This window comes from Canis lupus, chromosome 10 (assembly GCF_048164855.1).
Source record: "Canis lupus baileyi chromosome 10, mCanLup2.hap1, whole genome shotgun sequence".
NCBI lineage: Eukaryota > Metazoa > Chordata > Mammalia > Carnivora > Canidae > Canis > Canis lupus.
Window position 1 is genome coordinate 13,150,454 of NC_132847.1, and position 27,547 is coordinate 13,178,000.

Consider the following 27,547-nt stretch of genomic DNA (forward strand, 5'->3'; position numbering starts at 1 on the left):
AATTTCATTTTTGTATGATCTAAAGTCATCATTCCTTAATGAAATGTATGTCAAACTTAATTCTCTTAAAAACGTAGAAGGTGTACAGGAAAATTATAACCATGTAAATATTGCTAGTAATTTTACTTATTTTTTCTCTGCTTTTCTGATTTTTAATTTTCTGAAGTAAATTTGGATTAATGCCTTGTATAACATAAAAGTATTTTGTAGCTTAGATTTTTTAATCATTAATTAAAATTAAGTATTTCTCTATAATCTTTACACTTCTCTATAGAATGATACAATTGCTAATGTCCTGAAATGTCATTAAAATAGGTAATAATTTCTTTGAACTTTACAAGTCTGAAATTAATATTTTGAGTTATTTCAATCTTATTTCAATTAAAGAACTGTTATTAAGCTGGAGATTTTATGGCACGTGGAATTATCTGGCTTCCATGAAATGAGTGTAATTAGCATTAGCTCTTAAATTCATTTTGCTGTGGTTTTTCATAGCATGATACTCTGTTAGGAGTTATTCTCCTCTAAATATTAAGAACCTATTTAATATCAGATTACTTAAATAAACAAAACTTGGAAAGAAATGTACCTCATAATAATGAGTGATGCTTTAAAATTAGACTCATAACTGGGGAGCCTGGGTGGCTCAGTCAGTTAAGCATCCTACTCTTGATTTCAGCTTAGATCATGATCTCAAGGTCATGAGATCCAGCCTACATCAAGCTCTGGTGTGGGATTGAGCCTGCTTAAGATTCTTTCTCTTTCTCTTCTCTCTCTCCCTCCTGCCCTCACCCAAAAAAAGTAAATTAGACTTATAACCAAAATTCCTTTTTTTTTTTTTTTTTTACAGGAATTAAAACCTGATATAGTAACTAAATCTGCTCTTGGTGATGATATCAACTTTGAAAAAGTCTGCAAAAAGGTATATTCTGTAATGGATTGTCTTTGTTTTAAGAAAAGTTGCTTATTTATGTGGTTGACTTACTTTTCCTTGTCACCATTTTCCTTAAAGAAAAAACTTACCAATAAGCCAGTTACTATTAGTATATAATGATTTTTCCCTACTTGAGTTCCATTATTGCCACCAAAATAATATTTCTTATGGTGATTTATGAATTTTGCATTACTTCTGATATCATACCTTCATGGTCCTTAAAGGCATGCTGAACTTAAGGTGGCATTTATGTGTTAGATAACAATTAGTCTGTTAATCTTACTAATCAGGACAAAGATTATTTTTCTTTTTTCCAAATAATTTTTATGACTATTTCATTTAATCTCTTTTATTTACTACCCCATGAAAAATTTGTTTTTACCCCCTTTTTACAAATGAAAAAAACAAAGGTCAGACGAATAAAGTGAGCTGAGTACAGTACACCACTGTTAAATGGGACTTTCACTCAGTTCTCCTGCTCCTTACTATTTCCCCTTTTTCATTTTTGCCTGCTTTGCTAATGTTTACATGAGACATTTCCAGCCTGAGAACAGATTTTGCATTAACAGATGTTTCTGTGTTGTTTTCTGTTTTCTCTTCCATTGGCATTTGCTCTAATGTATATTATTTCATGTTTCTTACTTTTATGTCCACTTTGTTCTTTTCTACTTTTTTAATGTGGAAGCTTTGGTTACCAGTTTGAGACCTTTCTTCTTTTGTAACAAGCGTTTGGTGTTACAGAGATGCCTTTTTTAAGCATTCCTTTAGCTGCACCCTTAAATTCAATAGTTCTTATTTTCATTGAGTTCACAGTGTTTCAAATTTCCTTTGAAACTTATATTAATTTTGAACAGTTAGAGGGTCTCCCAGGTATCTCTTCAGTACTCTTTCTTTTATGATCTATGAGCAGGCTTTTTATGATTTTTATTTGTGGTCCAGAATATGGCTTATCATGGTGAATATTTCATATGCACTTGAAAACAGTTGTTTTCTCTGGGAATTAGTTTCCTAAAAATGTCAAGTAGGTCACATTAACTGTTGGTGTTGCTCAGGTGATTTATGTCTTTACTGATTTTCTGTCCACTTGTTTTATTACCCAGAGTCGTATGTTGGAATCTCCAACTATAGATGTCAGTTTGCCTCTTCTGGCCCTTAGGAAGAAATGTTCTGTTTATATAGACTAGCAGTGACTTTCCTGCAAGTAATATGAGACATGCTAAATTTTAAAGCATTTTTAGGAAAGGCAGAATATGAAAGTTTTTTGTTTGAGGGGAGAGAGAATTTTTTTGTTGTCATTGTCCTGATAAGAGCAACACTAAATCCATGAAGACGATTTTACAACAGGCTTTTATTTTGTAGTAGCATAATTTTACAGTAAATATTTTTATTTCATAGAATTTTTTCACAAAGAGAGGAAAAAAATTATTATAGTTTTAAACTGTGGTTTGGTCTGTATCTCAGAAAAAAATAATGATGTTAAATCAGAGTAGTGGTAATTGAATAAAAATGTTATAGAATGTATTTTTGTTTTCTCTTGAGAGCTTAAAAAAATAATCATTTTCCAGAATAAATTTTTTGAGCTTTCTGGTTGCTGAATTCTAAAAGTATTCACTAATGTTTAATTTACAGTGAAAGTAAAAGGGATCTTCTCTGCTAGATTCTTTTCACTTTGGAAAACTAATATTGGTGTATGTGTAATATTTGTAAAATCAGTTTCTTAGGGTATCCTCTTCTATTTACAACCCTTCATTCAACTTCATACAGTGTGTGAAATGTCATTTATCAAAAAAAAATGAGTCAACAAACATCTATATTAGCTTATTGTTATTTTGTATTAATAAATTCACTTGCATATGACAAGATTTGTAGTCATGAAATCATTTAAAAATTTATTTATTTTAGAGAGCATGTTTGTGCATGAGTGGGGTGGGTGGTGGTGAGGGACAAGCAGACTCCCTGCTGAGCACAGAGCACAGAGCCCAGAAGTGGCCATTGTGCTAGATCTCACAACCCTGAGGTCATGACCTAAGCTGAAATCAGGAGTCAGATGCTTAATTGACTGAGCCACCCAAGTGCTCCTATAGTCATGAGATTCACTACTAAATCAGATAAAAAGCTTAGGATCTCACCATCAAGGGTCAGGTGAAATCTGATTACATTTCTGCTCTGTTTATACCTTCCTCCAAAAAAAAGCAAGGAAAGAAGGGGAAGTGTAGAGGGAGGAAGAAGAAACATATATTCCATCCAAGTTCTTGATAGAACCCTGGAGGGATTTAAAGCCAAGGGAAACTGCCCTGCTTAAGACATCATTTCAGGTTCCTCCCAAGCTATTTAATTTCACCTATTTTGTTAGTTAGTGTTTTATTCCATTTGCAATATTCTTCCATTGGATTCAAGTTCTTCTGTTTGAAAATCTGTTAATAAATTAAACCTCTAAAAATGAGGCAGGCAGCACTGTTAAGCACTGTTGTGGAGAGAGCATTGATTGTTCTTCAGTCCTAGGTAGTGAGCTCAGTGGAAGGTAACCTCACGGGAATGAAGTCCATTACATAAAGCTCTGCACATTTGAGGCTATCTGACCATCATAGCAGAGCAAACTAATTTATGTAATATCTTACAGCTTGCACAGTTCTTCCATATCGCTCTTATCTCAATTGATCTTACAACAGTGATCTCATGTAGAAAGCATTCAGCTGCACATGTGTGCACCCACGTGTGTGTGTGTGTGTGTGTGTGTGTGTGTGTAGTAATAGTAGTGTCTTCATTTTTCAAACGCAGAAAAGGGGTAGAAGGGTTAAGTAGGCAATTGATATGTATATGATGAAAGTTTAAAGCTAGAGAGTTGAAAGATGAAAATTTTGACATTTCCAGAGAGCTGGTGCCAGGATTTCAGGAGCTTCTCAATTCAAAACATATGTTGCATGCAAAGCAATCAGCAAGGCAGTGTGGAAGAAAGGAAGGGGATAGGAAACACAGTATTTTCTAGAGGAATATATAATCTCGTAAGGAATTAAAAAACAGGTATATTAAGTACAGGATAAGGGGAAGCAAATTATTATCTATTACCATCTGTTAACAGTTGCTGACTCATTAGGTGCTTTATATATGTTAGCTTTCTCAGGGAAGATAACTCCATTTAACGAAGGGACAAATGGGCCTGGAAAGGTAAAAATATACCTATTGTCAGTCCTTAGCAGATGGCAGGTCCAAGGTCTAAACCCTGGTCTCTGCCTACAAAATAAAAGTTCAGGAGAAAAAGTTTGGTATGGGTCCTATTTGCAAGACTGCATTTTAGAATCATGGTGTCCCAGGGATTGTTAGAGTTAAACAAATGCAGAAAGGTCTCCTCTTGTTTTCAGTGTGGACTCTAAGCCTTAGGATTGCTACAGTTCTTCTGTTCCAGCTGAATGGGCTGTTCCTTATTACCCCCCTACATGTTTTTAATAAATGCAAAGAATATAACTTCAGGTGAAACCTGGAAATGAAGTCTAATTAATATTATTAAGAATACTGCTATCAGCATTCTACCTCTGCCAGTTCACTCAGTTTGTTGTAGGCAGCATTTCGCAAGAATGAACGTTGCATGTAAGAGAGCTTTTTCATTTTTAGACTCTTGTTTATATTCACATGTACATTCTCAAAATTCTTTTCAGAATTGAACACCAAATGCTTGTGTTCATAATAAATACCCATATGCCAAAATAAAATTTTTCCATAAAAAGATGAGGTGTTTTCCCCTTTTTTATTGAATTTATTTGAAATGGAAGAAACTGGAGGTGTGTGAAAACCGCAGTTTCCTGAGAATTTTCCATGGCAAATGTTGTGTCAACATTAAATAAGGAAAGCTGTGGTTCCTTCATACCCTCTAATATTATGAAGTCTTTCTTCATGCAGGTGTAAAAACTGTTCATAGAGAATACTTAGCCTTTTAAGCTTCAAAATAAGTTTGTGTACATTTAAGGTATATGACTGTATTCGAATTTCTTCTGTAAACCTCCATTACATTTTTCATATCTTCAGTGAAGTTTATCACATTCTGTCTTGGATGAATTAGTTGATCATTTGTCTTAACCTTTAATATTAAAGCAAGATTGTGAGCCTCAAAAGATGGTGTTTGTGTCCTTATGTGTAAGATCATGCCTTCACATATTGAGGCATGCTTATACAAGTATAAATATAAGTAAACATATGAAGAGGGATAAAGCAAGTGAGGAAGGAAGATGGACGGTAGTGAAATAAGAGATAAAGGATTTGAAAGGTCTCCTAACAGGTCCTGCCCTGCTTACTCCAGCAAGTTCTTCCCCTCAGTTCAGGGACTTTAGCCAAAGCTTTGAACCTTTGCCTACTTACTTTACAAGCCTCCTTTTTAATGCTTATATTTAATTTCTATCCAAAAAGATTTGATGGGGGCTTGAAAATGTCAGAAAATGAGTGAAAGTTATCTCAAGTGGTTTAGAATAAAACTGGTTGAGAATACTAGACTGAATTAAAAAACCTGACTGTGAGTTCCTAACTGGCTAAGTAATCTTGAAATCAAATCAAGACTGTTAGTCTAATTATTGGATAAAATAAGTGATCTATATTCCCTGTACCTCTTGTTAAAATTAGAATTCAAGAATGCATTGAATGATTTCAAATTGCTTTGTTAACAATAAGATTAAACAGGAGTTTAAACTGTTAAATTTGACATTTTTTACTTAGGAGAAATAAAATTTAAATGATTGCTGTCATTTTTAAAATGTGATAATTTTAACTAAGACTTTATTTAAATCAAACATTTTAAGAAATACCATGTGTCCCTTTTTTTATTGGTCTTTGAAGAATGAAAGCTGAAATCCTTAGTATTTATAAAACGTGAACCTATGCATATGCCATTAACAATTTTTCCATTTGCAGTTTTTCCCCATTAGAATATTTTTTCTACTCCCCAAATCATAAGCTACTCAGATTTGCAAATTAACAGATCATCAAGAACATATATAAATTAATTAAAAACAACTAACAACCAAAGGTAAGGAAGTTTGAAGTACTAACTATACCTTAAGGAGATCCATACAATGTAATCTCTTTGCAAAGATTGCTGGTTAGCAAAGGGAAGAGGCTTAAATTTCTAGGAGTTTCTGCAGTCTAATCAGTGTTGCTTTGCCATTCATGCAGTTCACTTACTGTCTGGCTCTTGCTTTTTTTTATTTTGTTTTGTTTCTTTTTCCTTCATTTCTCTAATAAACCCTTCCAGATCCCACATTCTGGTAATGCATTTTTGATGCCCTTCAAAGGCCTGATTGCATCAGATGTAAAAATGCCAGGCCTTACCTTCTCAGTGTTGTTTTGTTTTGCCAAAAAAAAATTAAATGTTTTGTGCACCCTTACATACTCAGCAAGAGTTTTATGGCATTTCTACACTGCATTATCTTTTGATGTTTAAGTATTCTTAAATAACTGACATTTTCATATTTCAGTAAACAAGAGTAGTTTGTTCTCTAAGATATTTGGTGATGATATTATGTAGCCAACTTTAACAAAATTGCCCATTTATAAAACTTAGAAGCAATAGGACATACTAAAATGTGTATTCTCAAATATTATGGTACAAAGTAGGTTTATCACATACCTACAAGACTACATTATTGATAAGTAGATTTCCAGTTAAATGAATGAGAAGTTGAGAAGCTATTTCTTTTCTTTTTGCCTAAAGATGCTGATACATTAACTTCAAATATTTTGGTAAAAAATTTTGTATTTTTTTATTCTAGCTTTATTGAGATATAATTGACATATAACAAATACTGTATAGGTTTAAGTTATACAACTTGAAGGTTTGATACGCATATATATTATGAAAAATTACCATAAGATGGTTAATTATCATGTCCGTCACCTTATGTAATTACAGTTTTGTGTGTGTTGCATGCATTTAAGATTTACTCCTTTAGAAACTTTAAATTGAAAAAAAAAAACAAACTTTAAAGTGTATAATGTTGTTGTCTGTAACCACCAGCTAAATATCAGATCTGTAGAACTTACTCATCTTTTAATTGGAAGTTTATACCCTTTGACCAAAATCTCCCTGTTTCCTCCATTGCCACCACAAGTCTGTGGTAACCAACAGTCTGTTATTGCCTCTGTAAGTTTCTTTTTTTAAGATTCCACATATAAGTTATACTATGCAGCCTTTGTCTTTCTCTGTATGATTTCTTTCACTCGTTGTAATGCCTACCAGGTTCATCCATATTGTTGTAGATAGAAGGATGTTCTTCTTTCTCATAACTAAATAATATTCCATTTTGTGTAGATAGATGTATATATAGATATCTCATTTCTGTATGTATACATCTATCTACACACACACACACACACACACACGCACCATGTTTTCTGTATTCATTTCATTTGTCAGTGGACTCTTGGTTGTTTCCTCCTCTTGGTTGTCATGACTGATACTTCAGTGAATACAGTATCTCTTTGAGATAGTGATTTCATTTGCTTCAAGTGTATAGCTGGAGTGGGATTGCTGGATCATATGGTAGCTCTAGTACTAATTTGTTGAGGAACCTCATCTGTTTTCCCTAGTGTCTGTACCAGTTTGCATTCTCACCAGCAGTGCTCCAGGGTTCCCTTTTCTCCACAGACTTGCCAGCACTTGTTAGTTCTTTTTTTTGTTTTTGTTTTTGTTTTTTTTTTTTTGATACTGACCATTCTGACAAGTGTGAGGTAATATCTCATTGTGGTTTTGATTTACATTTCCCCCAGTGATTATTAGTGTTGAGCTTCTTTTCATGTACCTCTCGGCTACTTTTTCTTTGGAAAAATATTTGTTCAAGTCCTCTGCCCATTTTTTAGTCAGATTTTTATTTTATTTTATTTATTTACTGTTGCATTATATGAGTTCCTTCCATACTGTGGATATTAGCCCCTTGTCTGAGATACAGTTTGCAAACATTTTCTCTGATAGTGTAGATTGCCTTTTCATTTTGTTGATTGTTTCTTTTGTCTTGCGGTAAATTTATAGTTTGATGTAGCCCCACTTGTTTATTTTTGCTTTTGTTGCTTGTGTTGGTGTCACATCCAAAAACTCATTGCCAAGACCAGAGTCAAGGAAGTTTTTTCCGTACGTGTTCCTAGGAGTCTTAACGGTCTCAGGTTTCACATTTAAGTCTTTTTAGTCCAATTCAAGTTAATTTTTATGAGTCGTGTAGGATATGGGTCTAGTTTCATTCTTTAGCATATGAATATCCAGTTTTTCCATATCATTTTTTGAAAAGACTGTCTTTTCGCCTGTCAGGTATTCTTGGCTTTCTTGTCAAATAGCAATTTACTGTATGTACATTCTCAATTCTCTTCCATTACTATATGTATCTGTTTTAATGTCAGTACCATACTGGTTTTATTTTTGCAGCTTTGTATTGTAGTTTGAAATTAGGAAGCATAATGCCTCCATCTTTGTTCTTCTTTCTCAAGATTGTTATGGCTCTTGGGGATCTTTTGAAGTTCCATACCAATTTTAGGAATTTTATTTTCCTATGAAAAATGCCACTGGGATTTTGATAGGGATTACATTGAATTTATAGATATATTTGAGTACTATGGATATTTTAACAATAATAGTTTTTCCAATCCATAATGATGAGATATTTTTCCAATTTTTTGTGTCCTCTTCAGTTTCTGTCATTTAAGTCTTAGAATCTTCAATATACAGATCTTTCACTTTCTTTGTTGTACTTATTCCCAAGCATTTGATTATTTTTGATGGTATTATAAATAGGATTGTTTTATTTATCTTTCAGATATTTCATAGGAATGCAACTGGATTTTTGTACATTGGTGTTCTATCCAGTAACTTTCCTGAAGTTATTTATTAGTTTTGTTTTTTGGAGTTTTTAGGATTTTCTTTATATAACTGCATACCACATAAACAGAGACCATTTTACTTTTTTCTAACTTGGATGCTTTTTATTTCTTTTTCTCACGTAATTGCTCTGGCTAGGGTTTCTAGTCCCATATTGAAAAAGAAATAGCAAGAATGGGCTCCCTTGTTTCTGACTTCAGAGGAAAAGCTTTCAGTTTATTACTGTTGAATTTATTAGCTCTAGGTTTGTTATATATGACCTTTATTATGTTGAAATAGGCTTTTTATATCCTCTTTTAGAGCTTTTATCATGAAAGATTGTTGAATTTTCTCTTTCTGCATCTAGAGAGAAAATCATAGGATTTTTACTCTGCTGGTGTAATGCATAATGTAAATTGACTTGCATATATTGAACCATGTTTGCATTTCAATGATTCCACTTTTTATTGTGCTACAGAGTTTGATTTGCTAGAATTTTGTCTAGAATTTTTACATATATTTATCAGGGATATAGAACTATAGTTTTCTTTTTTTGTAGTATTCTTATCTGGTTTTGATATCACAGTTTTAATGACTTTGTAAAGTGAGTTTAGGATTGTTCCATCTACAGTTTTTTTAAAGAGTTTGAAAAGAGTTCATATTAATTCAGGAAGTCACTTATTTTCAACCTGTTGTTCTTAACTACATTCTTTTTTTTTTTTTTTTTTTTTTTAATTTATGATAGTCACACAGAGAGAGAGAGGGAGGCAGAGACATAGGCAGAGGGAGAAGCAGGCTCCATGCACCGGGAGCCCGATGTGGGATTCGATCCCGGGTCTCCAGGATCGCGCCCTGGGCCAAAGGCAGGCGCTAAACCGCTGCGCCACCCAGGGATCCCCTTTACTACATTCTTTTAAACAGAATTACATTCCTACCTGTGTAGTAGTGTTTATCTTAGCCACTGTTAACATGGACACTGCCTCATAGTATAAATTGGACCTCATGTTTATAGCTATTCAAAACTTTCCCAGGGGCATAAAATGTATTCTCTGGTGTGGAATGATAACAGGAAACTAAATGCCCACACCTCATACATTTCCTAAATAAGCCACATAGTCAGTACATATTAGTTGCCAAACTTAAGAAACATAAAGGATGAGAATATGTTTTATATAATATTTAAAAGTAACTACTTTTATCAATAAAATACTTTTGACAGGATAGTATTTTTATTTACTGATGGCATTTACTGTTTAAAAAAACACAAATTCCATATAATTACAGAAGTGAGGCTGTGGTATATATAATTCTACATACTAAGTTGTTAAGTAATCATACCTGATTAGTGACTATTATATATATATATCTGTATACCTTGTAGACTCAAGCCTTTTATGTTCTTTAAACTCACTGCTAGGGCAGCCCTTGTGGCCCAGCGGTTTAGCGCCGCCTTCAGCCCAGGGTGTGACCTTAGAGACCTGGGATCAAGTCCCACGTTGGGTTCCCTGCATGGAGCCTGCTTCTCCTTGCCTGTGTCTCTGCCTCTCTTTCTGTGTGTGTCTCTCTGAATAAATAAAATCTTTAAATAAATAAATAAGCTCACTGCTATTCCATATGGATGCATAAGCTCTACCCTACACTCTCCCAATGTGATGGCACCCCTGGTATCATGCAGTGCAGTTGCCTTTTTATTTTTTTTATTTTTTTTTTTTTTTTTAAAGATTTTATTTATTTATTCATGATAGACACAGAGAGAGAGAGGCAGAGACACAGGCAGAGAGAGAAGCAGGCTCCATGCACCGGGAGCCTGACGTGGGATTCGATCCCGGGTCTCCAGGATCGCGCCCTGGGTCAAAGGCAGGCGCTAAACCGCTGCGCCACCCAGGGATCCCGCAGTTGCCTTTTTAAAAATCAGTCTTAACTTCTTGCTAACCTGATATTCTCTTCAAGTATGCCCTCCACAAAGGTTGTGATATAAAAGTACAGTTATAGGGGAAGACACACATAAGAATAATAAGATCTTCATTTATTAGAGTAATACATAATTTATAATTATAAATCCTATTATAGAGCTTTTTTTTTTTTTTTAATAAAATTTACTAAAATCAGATCACTGAATCACAGTTACTCTGGGATATTTCCAGGGCATTGCTGAGTAAGCTCAGTGATATGATGATCCTTAACAAAATAGTTTTTACTTGGAGTCAGCACTAAACATGCAAGTATTATCAGTGGTCTTCTAAAACTTGTTATAGCTAAGATGGTGGGATGTAATTAGCTCTGGAATAAAAGAATACCCAGTTCATCAGAGCTTTTAGCAAGTTGTCAAAGCAGGAGTTTGGAATAGTAGCAGGTATGTTTTTGAACAATTCTGTATGAACACATTTAGTCAAAATTTATATAGGATTCCTATAACTTCTTAACTAAAACAGTTGAAATTAACTCGTGTAATTAGAACAGTTATTTCCTAGTTTATCTGTTTTACAAATAAAGATGTTCATATATTGAGGACTACCTTTGAAGTGAGTTATTAGCAGCTACAAGGTGGAAATACAGTGAAAGAAGCAGTTACGGAGTAACAGCTCCTGCTGGAGGGTCTTCTGTTTTCTTGTAGAGAGAGAGAACAGGCTTCTGGCCTGTGTGTATTTCTCAGAACTGATTGGTTTCGTTCTCATTTTTTTTACATTCAGTTGTACTGAGATAAGTCCTGCCTATTAAAACATGCTGCTTTTTCACTAAATACCAGATTGTCCCCACTAAGCCAGAATCTTAAATTACATCACCATTCAGGGAAACAATGCATTTAAAGTTGTAATTTGTTGCTTTGATTTGGCAATAAAAGTCTGTCACAATAGTGTTTTTGTTTTATTTTTATATATTTTTTAAAAGATTTCATTCATTCATTCTTTCTTTCATTTAGAATGAGGCGCAGGCTAGGGTCAGAGACAGCAAGAGTGAAAATCTCAAGCAGACTCTGCATGGAACACAGAGCCTGACACAGTGCTTGGTCTCATGCCAAGATCATGACCTGATCCAAAATCAAGAGTCAGACATTCAACTGACCAAGCCACCCTGGTGTCCCTGTTTTTGTTTTAAATTGGACTTTTGAATATCATGAACCTGCTAAAAAAAAATTTTTATTCCTAACTTTTTAGTTTACCCCCCCCCCCCCCCAGGGATTCTACTTGCATATTATTAGAGCAGTTGTCACTTTTTCTGTAAAAAGTATTTTAGGCTTTGCAGGCTTTACATTCTCTGTTACAACTACTCAATTCTGCCACATGATATAGCAGAGCTATGGATAGTATGTAAATGAATGAATTTTGCTCTGTTTTCTTAAAACTTTTTTTTTTTTTTTTTTTTGAGAGGCAGCAGTTTAGAACTGGCCCATAACCCAGTTTGCCAGCTACCAGTTTTGAGAATCAAGTACTTCTCCAAAACTATTTTATGAAAAGGACAGTTTTCCAGTAGTCCTTCCAGACATTCAACTTTAGTTGGTTTTTAGGGAATTTACCCTATACATCAGTATGTGTGTTAGTATGTTTTAAGTATTGGCTATTGACTTTAATGGTGGTTTATAAGAATTTAGATCTCTTTCCTCCTTCAGCCCCTGTGTCATATATGTACCCTCCTTAACTTCCATCCTTCTAAGGCACTTGGGTCAAATTTAGAGTAGATGTACATTTATTGATTCTTTTATTTTGACTGTGAGTCATGTAGTGAGTAATTATCATTTTTCCTTTTTCTGCATAATATTTCTATTTCCTACAGTTTATTTTTTCATGTTAGTTTCCTATCTTCTTTCTAGTATAGTACCAAACTCTAGTATAATACCAAAATCTCTCAAGATGTTTAATACACTAGGAGCACCTGGGAGGCTCAATAGGGTAAGCATTTGACTTTGACTCAGGCCATAATTTTGGGGTCCTGGGATCAAGCCCCTAATCTGGCTCTGCCCTCAATGGGAAGTGTCTCCCTCACCTCTGCCCCTCCCCCTGCCCATGCTCTCTCTCAAATAAATAAAATCAAATAAATAAAGTAAGTTTAATGCACCAGGTATCTCCTGCCACCATCCTGAAAATGCCTTTGGCCTGCATCTCCCATCTGTTACATCCCATACATACCTCATTCTTTGTATCCTTCTTCATTTTAGTGGAGCTTAGTACCTTCTAGGGAGAAAAGTTGAAGAGATGTAACCTCTTTTAAACCTTGCGTGCTGGGAAGTAGTTTTATTCTTATCTAATTTCGGTATCATTTTCCTACAAAATTTTTATTCTATGGTCTTTGACCTCCAATTTTGATTCCTGATTTGTATGGGGGGGGCAGGGGGGTGTAATGTGTTTTTTTTTTCCTCTGGAAGCCTGTAGACTCCAGGATTCTGATACGACTCTCAAAATCATGCCCCTCATCAAGGGGTTCTGTCTTACAGCTTTTAATATACAACCTATAAAACTAAATCAAGCATATTCTATATGTTTAGCAACCCATCTTGTTGCCAAGTGAATCAGGATACCAGCAATAGGTTTTCTTTCCAGATACTCTCATACATCTCCACTGGCAGATAAAATGGGTAAGAAGTCCTATATTGGACTTCAGGAAATCCAGCAAGGTGGTGAAGCAAAGGATTATTTTAACACTGTACTTAGTGAATAGTTTCCAAATGGACTACCATTTCTTAGACAAGGTTGAACAGAGGCGATATCTAAGAGTCTGTGAGAATCAAAGTTTTTTACCCTAAGGCTGCTCTAGCAAAGTACCACAGACTAGGTGTTTAAAACAACAGAAATTTATTCTGTCATGTTTCAGGAGGCTAGAAATCTGAAATTAAGGTGGCAGTAGGGCTAAGATCCTCAAAAGTTTCTAGGGAAGAACCCTTCCTTGCTTCTTCCAACTTGTGCCTCTGGCCTTCCTTGTACTGTGACAGGATAACTGCAGTCTCTGCCTCTGCCTTCTTCCTTGTCTTTCTGTGCCTCTATCCAAATGTCCCCCTTATGAGGACATCAGTCATAGTAGATTGAAGGCCACCCTAATCCAGCATAATCACCTTTTAATTATATCTGCAAAGACTCTGTTTCCAAATAAGGTCACATTCTGAGTTTGTACTTGGACATAAATTTTAGGGGGATATTCAACCCGATATACAAGATAAGTAGATGACAGATACAATTTAAAGAAATTATTTTCTGAGTAATATTGCTTAGATGAGTCCTCCAAACACAGTAGACTTCAGACAGCCATCATCTTGTGTTTACTAATGTACTCATATTTGTATTACTAAGAGGGAAAAAAGCTTTATAGTGGGCTATTAACAATGAAGAGAAAATTAAAGACTTTGAGGCTGACAGCTCTAATTTGACACACTAGTGAAATGTATTCATTTATCCTGTGGGATGTTTATTGAATGCAAACTGTTAGCAGTTACTGTTCTAAGCACTAGGTCTATAGCAATGAGAAAAACAGAGCTGCTGCCTCAGAGATGTGAAAATATCGACCCTGGCATGCAATGCTAAGTAATATGAAGTAGATAGTTATGGGAAGTGTTGCTGAGATAACGTTAGAGCAGATAGGTGAATAATAAGAGATAATCAGCCATGTATATATTTAGGAGTATAGTATTCCAGGTAAAGAAGAGCTTGCAATGGAATAGCCTAAGCTGAATCAGAAGGCACTAAAGTTTAAAGAAGAACAAATAGGGGCATATTGTGATCTGGCTACCTTTTTTAAAAGCTCACTGTGACACTCTGTGGAAAATCAGGAGTCAGAGAGCAAGTGATCAGGTTTGAGCATATCACATTGGTACAGCAGTTAAGTGTTAGTGAATTGTTCAGAAGTATGAAGAGTAGAAATGATGAGAAGTGATGGGTCCTGAATATATTTTGCATTTAGAAACCACAGGATGTGCTAAAGGATTAACTGAGCTATGAAGGAAGGAGAAATGTGATAGAAGAATTCTTTAAGTTTTAGCTCTAACCAACCAGCAAAAGTGTAATTACATATAATAAGGAAAGATTGAAGAAGTAGGTTTGAGAAGGCTATCAATTCTTGGGGGTCCTGGTGGGTGATTCAGTAGGTTAAGCATCCAACTCTTGATCTCAGTTCAGGTCTTGATCTCTGGGTCATGAGTTCAAGCCTCATGGGTGTGGAGCCTACTTTTAAAAAAAAAGAAAAAAGAATTTTCTCTTCATATGTCAGGTAGGAGGTTCATAGATGAGTCTCAAGCTCAAGTTAGAATAGCAGTTAGAAATTTGGAAGTTGTCATCCCACAGATGATATTTAAAGAATTATCCCCAATCATGAATTTTCTAACTTTATTATGTTAAATATATAATCAGTTCCAATTCAGTCATTGTCAGATGTTTATGAAGTGTTGGCTCTTAGCCAAGCAATGGTAGAAGGTTATGAGAATATAGTAGAGAGGCTAGACATTCAAACTACAAATATTTAGCATCATGTAATTTTTACATCTCTATTAACTGGAATATCAAATATAAACAATAGTTATAAATTATATCACCGAGCTTATCACTAATATGTTATTTGATTCTTTCATATTAATTTAGTCTTTTTAATTAGGTCTCTTACCCTCTTTGAAAGTAGAAGCTATATTGCATTTTTTTAATATCACACAGAATGCCTACCAGAGTTCTGGAAATATATTAAGTTCTCAAAGAATATTTGTTAGTTGACTACATATTATTTGTTGCGGGGGCAGTTGTATTTTGTCATCATGAGTTTTATATTTTTTATCAGATTATACAAGTGACTTCTCTAATGAGAATACTAACAAATTCCTGTTTCCTCTCATTTTAAAAAATTATGATACATTTTCTTTTATGCACTTCTTAAGAGTACTATCTTGTTTTTATTCCCATGTTTGTTGTTCAAATTTGCAGCCTGATTCTACTGCAACTGAAAGAGCAGTTGCCAGACTAGCTATGCATCCTCTTCTGAAGAAAAAAATAGATGTGCTAAAAGGTATGAATCAGATGACTTTTAAGCCATGTACTTAAATGCACTCGTATATATGATTTTGAATAAATTACTTCATTTATTTCTATGGGTTTTTTGTGTTGTTTTGAGGGCCTTTTATAAACATCTCCTTCAAATATTTTTAAATGTAGGAAGGTGCCTGAAAATATGGAAGTTATCTGATGTCTAATTAAATCTGTATTTTTTTCCTAAATTTTAACATATGAATACATTTATATTAATATATAACATATTCATGGTAACATTAAATACAATTGATTTGCTAAATATTGATGTAATTCATAGTATTACTTTTGATGTTGCCACTTAGTCACATAATTTTCGTTTTATGTGTGTATTATAAATTGTGTTGAAAGAATTCAGTGTTGTCACAGATTAGAAGATGTTTATTTTTATGTCTGAAAACACAATTTATAATGCACCACCACCATATCAACACATTATTGCTAAAGAAATTAAAGTTGGCATTTTATTTTATTTATTTGTACTTAGTGAAGTTTTTTTACTATTTTTTGTAGTTCCAAGGCCTGAAAAGATGATTAATTTTAAGAGTTTTAAACTGAATACCTCTGAGCATTTCAAGTTTGGTTTTAAGTTTTAAGGTCATTAACGTTTTTTTGTGATTTCAGACCCATTAAATATGTTTAACATAATTGCAGTTGTCCTCTTAAGTGTTTCCAAATAATGTAAGAAATACTGTACTGGGGCAGCCCCGGTGGCTCAGCGGTTTAGCACCGCCTTCAGCCCAGTGTGATCCTGGGGACGTCAGGCTCCCTACATGGAGCCTGCTTCTCCCTCTGCCTGTGTCTCTGCCTCTCTCTCTCTCTCTGTGTGTGTGTGTCTCTCATGAATAAATGAATAAAATCTTTGAAAAATATACTAAAAAAAGAAATACTGTACTGAAACGGTGATGTTTTATATTATTTGTTTTAATGATGAAATAAATCATGTGCTATTTCTGTTGTAGCTGCTGTCAAAGCCTTTAAAGATGCAAGACAAAATGTTGTTGAAGTTAAATCATCAGAGAATGCTTCAGAAGAAAATCATTCCAAGGACACTTTGTGTTCAAATGATGATGCCAGTAAGTTACAGCATGAAGGAACTATTATCAGTGAACAGAAAGAAAAAGAAGCCAAAATATTGGCAAAGAAACCAGTAAATTCAAAAGAAAAAAGAACCAAGATGGAACAGGGACCCAATGCTATAGACATTCCAAATACTCCATCAAAGCCTTCTGAAAGGGCTGGTATAGTTCCTTCTGATCCCCGGAAGACACCTGCTGACCCAAAAATGAAAACCTTAAGTAAAACAAAAAAAGGAAAGGAGTCCAATAGCTTACTTGGTGGAAACAGTGATGGAGAAGAATTACAAGAAGAAGAAAAAGAGTATTTTGATGATAGCACAGAAGAAAGGTTTTACAAACAATCTTCCATGTCTGAGGATAGTGACAGTGGTGATGACTTCTTCATTGGGAAAGTCAGGCGGACACGAAAGAAGGAAAGTAATTGCCATTTTTCAGTTAAGGAACAAACCCCCCCCAAAAAAGTGTTGTTACCGGAGGAAGATAAACATGAAACTCATCAGAGTATAAGAAATGACATAACCAAGCCAAGCGTGGAATTAAGGAAGTTTGAGTCTGTATTTTTCCATTCTTTATCTGGATCTAAAGGCTCTAGAAGGTAAGAGTATTTTTTCTATCCTAAAACAATTATTCTTTCTTAATTATTTTTTAAAGATATGAAATATCTGCACATCCTAGCAATGACAGAAGAGAATCTCTCCCCCTACATACATGTAGTTTACACAGTACATCCTGTGTTTAGACTTGGCCCTTTCAAACTTTATCCTCAGATAATATATGCAAATGCATATACAGTAGTGCCATATCTGTCCTGCAGCCAAATAATGTGTCTAGCTAGTTTCAGTTTATCCTTTCAAGTATCAGAGTTTTTAAACTTTGAGTTTCCTTTCGATGGAAACCTTTTGAAAATGTCTCATATCTTAGAACTTTCTGAAAAGAATGGTTGTTTTGTTTTATTCTTGATAACCCAGGGCCATTATTGTAAATATCAGTCATTTTCTCTTACATTACTATTTCAGTAGATACAGGTGTTTGCTCTAACCCCCAGACTGCTTTATATGTGGTAATGTTGGCCTCTCTCCCTGCTGTCAACCACCATTTTGCATAGCTCTTCTGTTATCAATAAGTTGCATTTCATTTGTAATTCTGTCAGGGCATATCTTCACGTTTTAGGATAAATATCATGGTTAGCTAATTTTTTCAGTAACAGCTCCCTTCCTCAGAAGACTCTATTTATGCATAAGTCAGGAATAATTTTTAATAGAATAGAAACATGAAAAACACATGATGTTACCATTTTCCAAAGAAGTAAGAGTATGGAAAAGACACAAACTGTATTTGAAACCTTGGAACCAATTAAAATATTATTTATATCTCCCAAACCTGCCTCCAAAGACTCCGTTTTTTTCCTCACTTGAGAATAGCACACTGCTATGCTGTTCATCTCCCACAAAAATAATTTTTGTAATATGTGACTCATTCCCTCTATAAGAAGACTTTTGAAATTCTTTATTTGCATAGTCCTCAAGAGTAGACACAGGTGACCAAGATGGGATATTTTATGTCCAGAAGTCCGTGTAAAGGATGGTGAGAGGGAAACTCCCATGTTTATGTAGTAATATTGGGGTCTAACAAACTTTGATATAGCTAAAACCTGGGGCTTTCTCATTTTTTTATTGATTGCTGGTACAATGAGGGAGTAGTACAGTAGTCTTTCAAGTGAGTTTTTTATGCCTAGTTTTTTTAGGTCATTTATCTTTTTTGAGTTCTAATGGTCTTTTTCTTCTTTTAGAAATTCCAGAGAACAGGCTCCAAAAAGCAAAACCCCAGGTATGTATGAATGGCTGCCTGACCATGATATGAAATTGACTAAAGCTTTGCCAGAGTAGAAGGATGAAAAGTTCCAGTTGCTTAATAGCCTGAATAAATTACGTACCTACAGGAAGGGGAACAAGAATGTCTTTTAATTACCAGTATAATTTTTTCAATTTTAATTGTTTTTACCTATCTGCTACCAGTTTGAAAGATATATAAATGAAACTTGTCAGGAAATATTGGGTCTATTTGATTTATCTTGAACTAAATAAGTTAATACATTCTTTAAATTGTCATGTAAGAAAAAAAAATTGTCATGTAAGTTATATCTTAGCATCATGCCATTAAACGTTCAGTAAGTATGTTACTAGGTTCAGAGTAAAATCAGAGTATTTTCACATTAATTTATAGCAAGTCAAGTTACATGTATTTGTTTAGGCTGACTCCTGTACATAATTCTAAACTCTCACTGGCTTAAAATAATAAAAATCTATTTTCACTGACATCACAGTCCACTTTGAATTGGCAGAGGGGCTGTGTTATATATAGTAATTCAAGAGTCAGACTCCTTTCATCTTTTCACTCCTTCCGCCTGCAGTTTTCCAGGTATTCCTCCAGAAGGGAAGAGTACATGGAGAAATTTTGCAGGACATTTTCATGCGCCAGGTCTGAAAGTGGCAAGAATCAGTTCTGCTCACATTTCATTAGCCAGAATTCAATTATATGACACCATCTAACCACAAGGGAGCTAAGAAATGCGATCTAATTGTGTGATTAGGAGGAAAAAGGAAGTGGAATTTCTTAACACATAACTGTCTGCTGCTGACTATCCTTACTCTCACAAGATGCTCATTTCACTGTCTCTCCCGCATATAGAGCACACTTTATCCCCCTTCCCAAGGAAGCCAGCTCAGATTCCCACCCAGGCCCTACATCCAAGCTCAAAGCCCAGCATCGTCCACCAGTGATGCATTACTTTCCATCTGGCTTCATGGAAATGACTGCTCCAAATTTGGTGACCTGGTCACTAAAAGACAGACTGCCTGTCCCCAGTTCATACCAAATATTTAGTGGCAGATCAGGGATAAGGTAACCACAATACAAAATCCCAGTGAGTTAAGGGAAAATTGGGAGGCACATAACATGTCTGGTACCTAAACAAAAATTGTGAAGGATCTCGAGGAACTTCCTTATCCATTGTACTTGATGGTTTCTGTGTTCTGGAAAGGTGTGTGTTCCATGGCCACATCTGAAGTGGACATCTAGTATAATTTCCTTGTGAGTTGCCCCAAGTGACTGGTAGAAATACATGATCCTGAAGACATTTCAAAGTCTAACATTCAAGAGTTTTTCAGCCCAGACATAGGATTTCTTTCACAACACAGATCCCTCAAGAAACATAGAGGCTTTCTGACGTCCTAGTTTCTAGTTAGTCCATCCATGAGCTAAGTACCACACCAACACCACAGCAACAGTGTTCCCAGTGTTCCGCAGAACACCACAGCACCACACCAACACCACAGCAACAGTGTTCCCCTAGAGCTAAGTTGTCAAACTTGCCTTATTTATAAGTTTGAGGCAATTTTTTCCCACCCGCACCATCATTCAGTGTCTATTGAGATTTCTCATATTTGGTTGAGAAGGCTCTACTTGTCTGAATCTCCACAGACTTTTACTGCCTAAATTCTTTGTCTCATGTCTTACCGTTTGAAGTCCAAAGGCTTTTCTAAACCCTAAGTTCCCAAATATCTGGACACTCTGTTCCCTTTAGTTTCTGCTGTGAGCTGGCCAGTTCTTTCCCTCTTCTGTAGTCTGTGGCCAAAGAGCCAGCAGTGTGCTAATTTTTTTTATTTGTTCCACCCACTTACCCTGGTGCTACAAACTCCTTAGGCCTGTAGCCTGCTTCCCAAGTTCTCAGTGGCCACAGTTTTACCCACTTCATTAGCTTAGGAAGCATATGCACTTTTTAACCTTGGGTATCCCATTTCCTTATCAGCTACCACTGAATTGTGAAGCCACTGCCAAACATGCATGCTCTTTTAATGGGTGTATCCTCCATCTGAGTACCGTTTTGGTTACAATTTGTAGTAGACTGCTGGCTATCACAAGTAACTACCAAATTGTGGTGATTCATTTCTCATTCATCACCACCTGTGTGCTGCTGGCAGCCCTTTTCCTTCTTGTGCCTCCAGGACCTCTCTGTGTTCACTGGGAACAGAGAGAAAATTAAAGGATCAAGCATGAGGTTTCTATGGTTAGGCTTTATGTTCATATGCTGTTGGCTGTGACTCAGTTACATGGCCTCATTTAACTATAATCAGGAAGGGGAGTGTATCATGCATGTGCCCCTAACAGGAAAAGAAAATGAGGTTTGGCAAACAAATGGCAGTGTGCCTCAGTGACCTTAGATTCATCAGCAGGATAACTGTAAAGTCCAGACATTGCCATAGTTTCCCTGGGAGGAGACCCAAGCTGAAAGGGTTCCTGTTTTTTGCATAGTTTATATATTTATGCTATTCAGTTTATCAGTTTGTTTACACATATAAACTTTTTTACATAGTTATATAAAATATATATTCGTTTAGAATACTGTCTTATTTGAATCTCATTTTTTATTAAAGTTTCATTTAACATTTAAATTCTCTGTTCTTCATTACTAGAGCCACTCTTAGTATTATATCAGATTTTTAGACCACATGTGATTTGTACAAGATTTGGGATGTTTTGAATTCTTTGTACAATAATATTTTAGAAATGTGAACCCAAACTGTGTGCATGTTTGTGTAACATTATGACATTTGCTTCTTAAGAAAATCTTTAGGAGGCTTTTGACAGTAAATGATACCTAACTCGTAGAGGAGAAATTACACCTTCCTAGGAGTACTTTAAAAAAAAAATCTGTATTATATTTTTGTCTCCCTTTTTTCCCCCCTGATTCTATAAACATGCACTGATTTGTGTTTTCTGACTGCTATGTCTCCCCCACACACGATTTGTTGTTCAAACTAATGTAGTTTATCTTATAAGAGGCTGTGAAACAACTTGCCACCCTCTTAATCTGGTGTATAATTATATGCTTTGAGAAGAACCTTGTCTTATATTTGAGCAAATTCAGTAATTTATTTTATAATTAATTTTATTTATTTTATAATAATTTTATGTTCAGTAGTAGAAGGGAATAGAATCAATTAATAGCCCTTTAAAAATATCCCTCCCATCAACATTGTTAAATCCAGTATCTTAGTAAGTCCATGTGAATTTTCTGGCTACATCTGCTCCATATACAGTAATCACAAACAAATGATATTCCTTTGAAAATATAAGATGCCCTTTTTGGTTTGGGGTTTGGGGGGGAGGGTTGTTTTGTTGGGGGATGGGTTTTGGCCTTCCATGTTGTCTACTTTCTTTCCTTCCTTACTGCCAATGTAACTGAGACAGCACAACATATATTAGGAGACATACAGTAAACATCCGTTTAAAACATTAGAAAGCACGTGTCCCAGAATTGCCTGTTCATATGTATATTTCAATTTCATACTGTTTACTATTGGACTTAGATTTTAAACTGTGATGTATTCCATTGAAGTAAAACTAAATTCCTTCCTTAAATACTGATGTGAGAAAATGAACACTCTGTTGTATGCTGTTTAGGTATCTGGTTATTCCTCACTATTTTTGCCTTCTCCTCCTAGGTTTTCAGCAAAATGAACCTCAACTCAAGAATCTGTTTAATAGGAGCGCACAAAGAGGATTTGAAAGTTCAAAACAGCAATCACAGCTGCCTCTTCATCCTTCATGGGAAGCAAGCAGGAGGAGAAAAGAACAGCAATCTAAAATTGCTGTGTTTCAGGGGAAAAAAATTATATTTGATGATTGATTAGTACCTCTGTTTGTGAACCAGCCCATTATTAAAGTTCTGTTTACATAAGCCTACCACACATCATGTACATACTTAAATTGATTTTTAATAATATACTCACATTATTCCTTCTGAAAGAATTTCAAGATTATAGCTTTCTCAGACTTTTTCATTTGTGCTTATTCATGAAAAGTATTTTGCAGGTTTAGCTCTGTGTCTTGCCTTGAAAATAAATTTTGAGAAGATATATTTAAAATAATAATGGAAAATATGAGGAAATTGTAGTTATTTAAAAGAGATCATCTTTGCTAAAAGTTGTCCTTAACAAAACTAAGATAGTAACTTTTATTATGGGTATAAAGATAATAAATTATACAAATATTTTTATTATACTTGTAATTATTTGTGATCTACTTTTTGACTGTTTTAAAATAGTTTCTAGGGCAGTTTTTTATTTCTGAATCTCAGTTTTTTTAGGTAGCATATGTGTTTAAATGTAGTAACACAACCAAAAATTTGTTTTATATCTCACTGCATAGAAATATTTGTTTAAATCAAGAATGTATATAATATGTAGTTGCTTGACCATGAACTTTAATGTAAACATATTTTGTGGAATCATGGATTAGAATTCATAAGGACAAACTCTAAAGGAGGTATGATTAAAGAAGCATTTCCAGATAACTAAGTGCAATGATGAAGTGACTCACTGAGGAAGAAACTACCCTTTATGGAGTACTGTTATTTCAAAGGAAAATGGGATTTTAGAAATCCTTTCAAATGTTTCACTTCTGCTTCTCTGGAAGAAATTAAAGGTTCTTGGTTAACTAAATAAAGATAACTAAATTCCTTGTTACTGTTAATAGCAGGGAAAGCCCCCTGCTTAGCAGGAATTGATAAGCTCTGGAGAGTCATTTCTATAATTTTTTTAAGCTCTATTAAGAGCTTAAGAATTTAGATAACTAAAGCAATGGAATTCAAGAGATTGTACAGAAAAAAATTATTTTCTCTGTGCTGAATGCAAAATTTGTTTTTTTCTACTTGTTTAAATTTTTATATTGACATGTCAATTATGCAAAATTGAAATTAATTTCAGTTGAAATTTTAATTATGAAAATTTTGCAGGAAAAATGAAAGAAATAGGTCTCCAAGGCTACCCAGATTTAGCCATACTGAAAAGCTGAGAGCTGTCCTCCAGACTACTAAGTCTGGCCAAGACTTCTTAGCCTACCACAAGGAGTTAGGGTCCAGCTACAGAGTTAGAGGAAAGAGCCCACACAAGACCATACTTACCTCTGACAACAATTGCAGGTTGTGGGGGGGTTAATGGGAGGGGGGTTCCCCAAACATCCTCAGGTTCAAATATTTGCTAGAAAAACTCCCAGAACTTACTGAAGCCTGTCTATACACACACACACACACACACACACACACACACACACACACACTGAAACCTACTGAAAGTTACTTTTTATTACAGGGAAAAGGCACAAATTAGAACCTGTCAAAGGAAGAGATACATAGGACCATGTCTGTGAGGATTCTAACAAAGCTAGGTTGTCCCTAGGATGTATTACCATCCTGGCATCAATGTGCATAGAGTATTGCCCATCTGAGAAGCTCACTGAAGCTTTGGTGTGCAGATTCTTTGTTGTGGCTGCCATACATAAGTGTCATCAGTTGATTGCCTCAGTGATTGTTCCAGATGACTGATACCACATGACCCCAAATCCCCCATCCTGGGTTACATGGTTGTCTATTTTAGTGTAGCTAGCTGCTGCCCTAAACAAATGTACTTCTATAGATATTACATAGATTGCCTCCAAGAAGCTAAAGGCAAAGGCAGTTCTCTTTGGGCAAAGCCACGTTGTTTACCATACAATATCCTTCACCCTGGTTTCCCAAATAATAACATTTTACCACATTCGTTTTATCCTCAGCCCTCATCCTCTTACCCCTCCTCCTCATCTTCCTCTTCCTCGTCTCTTTTTTCCCTTCTCTCTTTGCTGTTGTTTTTATTGTAACATTAGATATGTCTTCTTATCATGTTCAGATTTTTCTTCCTTCCTTGAACATACAGAATATTAGTAGCTGTTTTAAAGCTTTTGTCTGCAATGATTCACCATGTGGGGCAGTTTTACCCTTAGGGAACATTTGGCACTGTCTGCAGATATTTTGTGTCACATCTAGTGGATATAGGCCAGGGATGCTACTAAACATTCTGCATTATATACAACAAAGAATTATCAAGCCCAAAATGTCAACAGTGTTGAGATTGAGAAAGCTTGGCCTATGGCTCATTTGGCTCCAGAGGCATTAACATTCTAAGCACCCTGCTTAATACTTTTTCTACTAGCAAAACTGGTGAGGTGGGAACACAAACTATACCTGGCCCAGTGTAAGTTGCTTCATAAACTCCTTTCTAGTGAAATTTTCCCTGGCCTTGATATATTCTTCATACACATTGCCCAGTCTTATGCCATAGACTTGAGGGGATCCTTCCAAAGATCTCCAGAGTACTTCTTTCTGTTCATCTCATACTCTCTTGTATTTTGCCTCACAAATTCTAGTCACAGCTTACGTAAATCCTAAACTATGTCTTTTCAGGAAGGCCACTGAGTTACCTGGGATTCCTTGCCCAAGTAGTATAGTTTGGAAACTTCATGCAATGAGCTAAAGCACTCAACTGGTTTGTTTTCACTCTCTCAGGTATCACTATTGCCGTATTTCTTTTTGCCCATTGTCTGAAAAACCTGTCTGAAAATATGTTTTATTTTATCCAGTGTTCAAGTTACTTAATGTAGAGTAGCAAATCTGATTCCTATGACTACAGAAGTAGGAATCCATTATTTATTTTGATGCTCAAATTGTCCTTAATTTGGCTAATGGGAGCCTACTCAGGCTGTCTTGTGTCTTTTTGCCATCTCCCAGTGAGAAAGATGGTTCCCGTTATCCACAGTATACTCATTTCCTCAATCGAAGAATATACAGAACTTAGTTTCACGGTTGCTAACTGATACCTCTGCAAAAATACAAGTCTACTAGCCAAAATTCAGTATATGTTTAGAGTTCTTTTTTGTTTGGCTTCAGGGTATATGGTCTCAAAACTAAGACCTAGGATGATGTCTGCAAAAATGGTGGAGTAAAGATACACAGAAATTATTTTCCCCATAAAAAGCAGGAAGAAAACTATTATCTGAATCAACCACAGATGTATTGCAATCCAGGGAATATTTTTCCAGAAAAAAGTGGATAAATCTTGATAGGAACGGTAATCTTTGTGATATTTTAACTTCTGGTATTTGCATCTTTCACTCCTCAGATCCATGATAGTTTTGAAAACAAACAGCCCACAATTACAGTGAAAACCAGCAGCCTGGCAGCCACTGGAAGAAACAACAGGGTTGGAGCTTCTTTAACAATACATTCACTGAGAATTGTTATTTGACCAATGTGGTAGTTCCCTGGAAGACCCTACTTGAAAGTCTGTCTTGACTAAGAACTTGCTCAGTGTGAAAGCCTTTTTCCTGATACACTTTTCAAAAACAATCAGAGGTAATTGTTTAACATCACATTTGTACGAGGCAGTGATTAACAGGTGAGGAAAACAAATTTGTCAAAAAGCTTAAAAGGAAATCTGGAGGATTCAGTATCTTTAGGGACTTTGATAAGTTCTCATATATTTCTTGAAATCAAGCAAGTCATGTGCATGTATAGTGCTGTGTGTATGTTCAGGAAAGAGCTGAGAAAGCCCTAAGCTCTCACTTGTAGCTGACCTAGAGGTTTTGCTCAAGCAGGAAATGAAGGCTCAGGTGGAATTGTCAATTTCTTGACTAAGTGTTGAAGGTGTGCCCCAGCACAGACACACACAAAATCTCTTAGCAAATTAGAGAAGTATTAATTCCAGGCATTTAAGGAAATATCTGTCTAGTTATTAGTATACCACTAAACTAATGAAGCAGAAACTTTAATGGCCACACACAACAAAGAATATAGATTTCACAAGTTCAAAAAAGTCCACTAAACAACAAGAAAAGTCCTAGGGAGATGGGAATATCTGATTTTTAGATTTGTACCCTTATATTACTTAAAATGACCAGTTTTCAATAAAACACTATAAAGCATATACAGAAATAAAGTATGCCCTATATGCAGAGGGGAGAAAAGCAAACACTACCCAAAGAGGTCTAGACTTTGGATTTATTCAACAAAGACATTAAATAAGCTATTTTGAGAATATATGCAAAGAATGAAAGGAAACCGTGTTTAAAGAACTAAAAGAACTGCCTCACTATTTAGAGAATATCAATAATGAGATAGAAATTATAAAGAAGGGACATAAATTTAGGAATAGAAAAGTACAATAACTGATATGAGAAATTCAGCATAAGTTGTCAACAGCAGAGTGGAGCAGTCAGAAGAAAGATTTGGTGAAACTAAAAATAGGTCAGTTGAGATTATCCAGTCTTAGGAACAGGGAAAAGAAAACATGAATGACAACGAACAGATCTCCAGAGACTTGGAAGATACCATCAAGTGTACCAGCATAGGCATAATGAAAGCCTCATATGACCTGCATTTTTACTAATAGCTGTAGACCCTAAAAGAATTAAAAACCTATACCAAAAGAAACTTGACCATGAATGTTCATAGTAGCATTATTCATAATAGCCAAAAATAAAAAACAAGCCATATATCAATTGGTGACTGGACAAGCAATAATAATATATACATGCAATGGAATATTATTCAGCCAAAAAAGGAATGAAGTATTGATATGTAGTATGACAAGAACGAACTTAGAAAAGATTAGGTTAATAAAGAAGCCAAACACAAAATATGATTTCACTTATATGAAATCTCCAGAATAGGTAAATCCATAGAGACCAATTAGTAAATCAGTGATTGCTAAGTATGAGGGAAGGGAGGAAGAGTGACTGCTAATGATATGGATGGCATTCTTTTTTGGATTGATGAATGTGTTCTGGAATTGGATGGTAGTGTTGGTGAACAAACAAAAATCCACTAAATTATGTACTTTAA

The 27,547-nt window shown here is 35.0% G+C and overlaps 1 protein-coding gene across 5 annotated transcripts in view; it reads left to right on the forward strand.

The window, feature by feature from the left end:
* SRFBP1 (serum response factor binding protein 1) overlaps nt 1-22,896 on the forward strand; it is a 64,344-nt gene extending 41,448 nt beyond the window's left edge. For all 5 annotated transcript variants that reach the window (XM_072840726.1, XM_072840724.1, XM_072840723.1 and 2 more), the window contains 5 exons: nt 851-922; nt 15,653-15,734; nt 16,717-17,428; nt 18,623-18,660; nt 22,338-22,896. In XM_072840726.1, the coding sequence (XP_072696827.1) occupies nt 851-922; nt 15,653-15,734; nt 16,717-17,428; nt 18,623-18,660; nt 22,338-22,522 (1,089 nt within the window). In that variant the 3' untranslated portion in view covers nt 22,523-22,896. The remainder of the gene's footprint in view (nt 1-850; nt 923-15,652; nt 15,735-16,716; nt 17,429-18,622; nt 18,661-22,337) is intronic.
* Nucleotides 22,897-27,547: the final 4,651 nt, after the last annotated feature.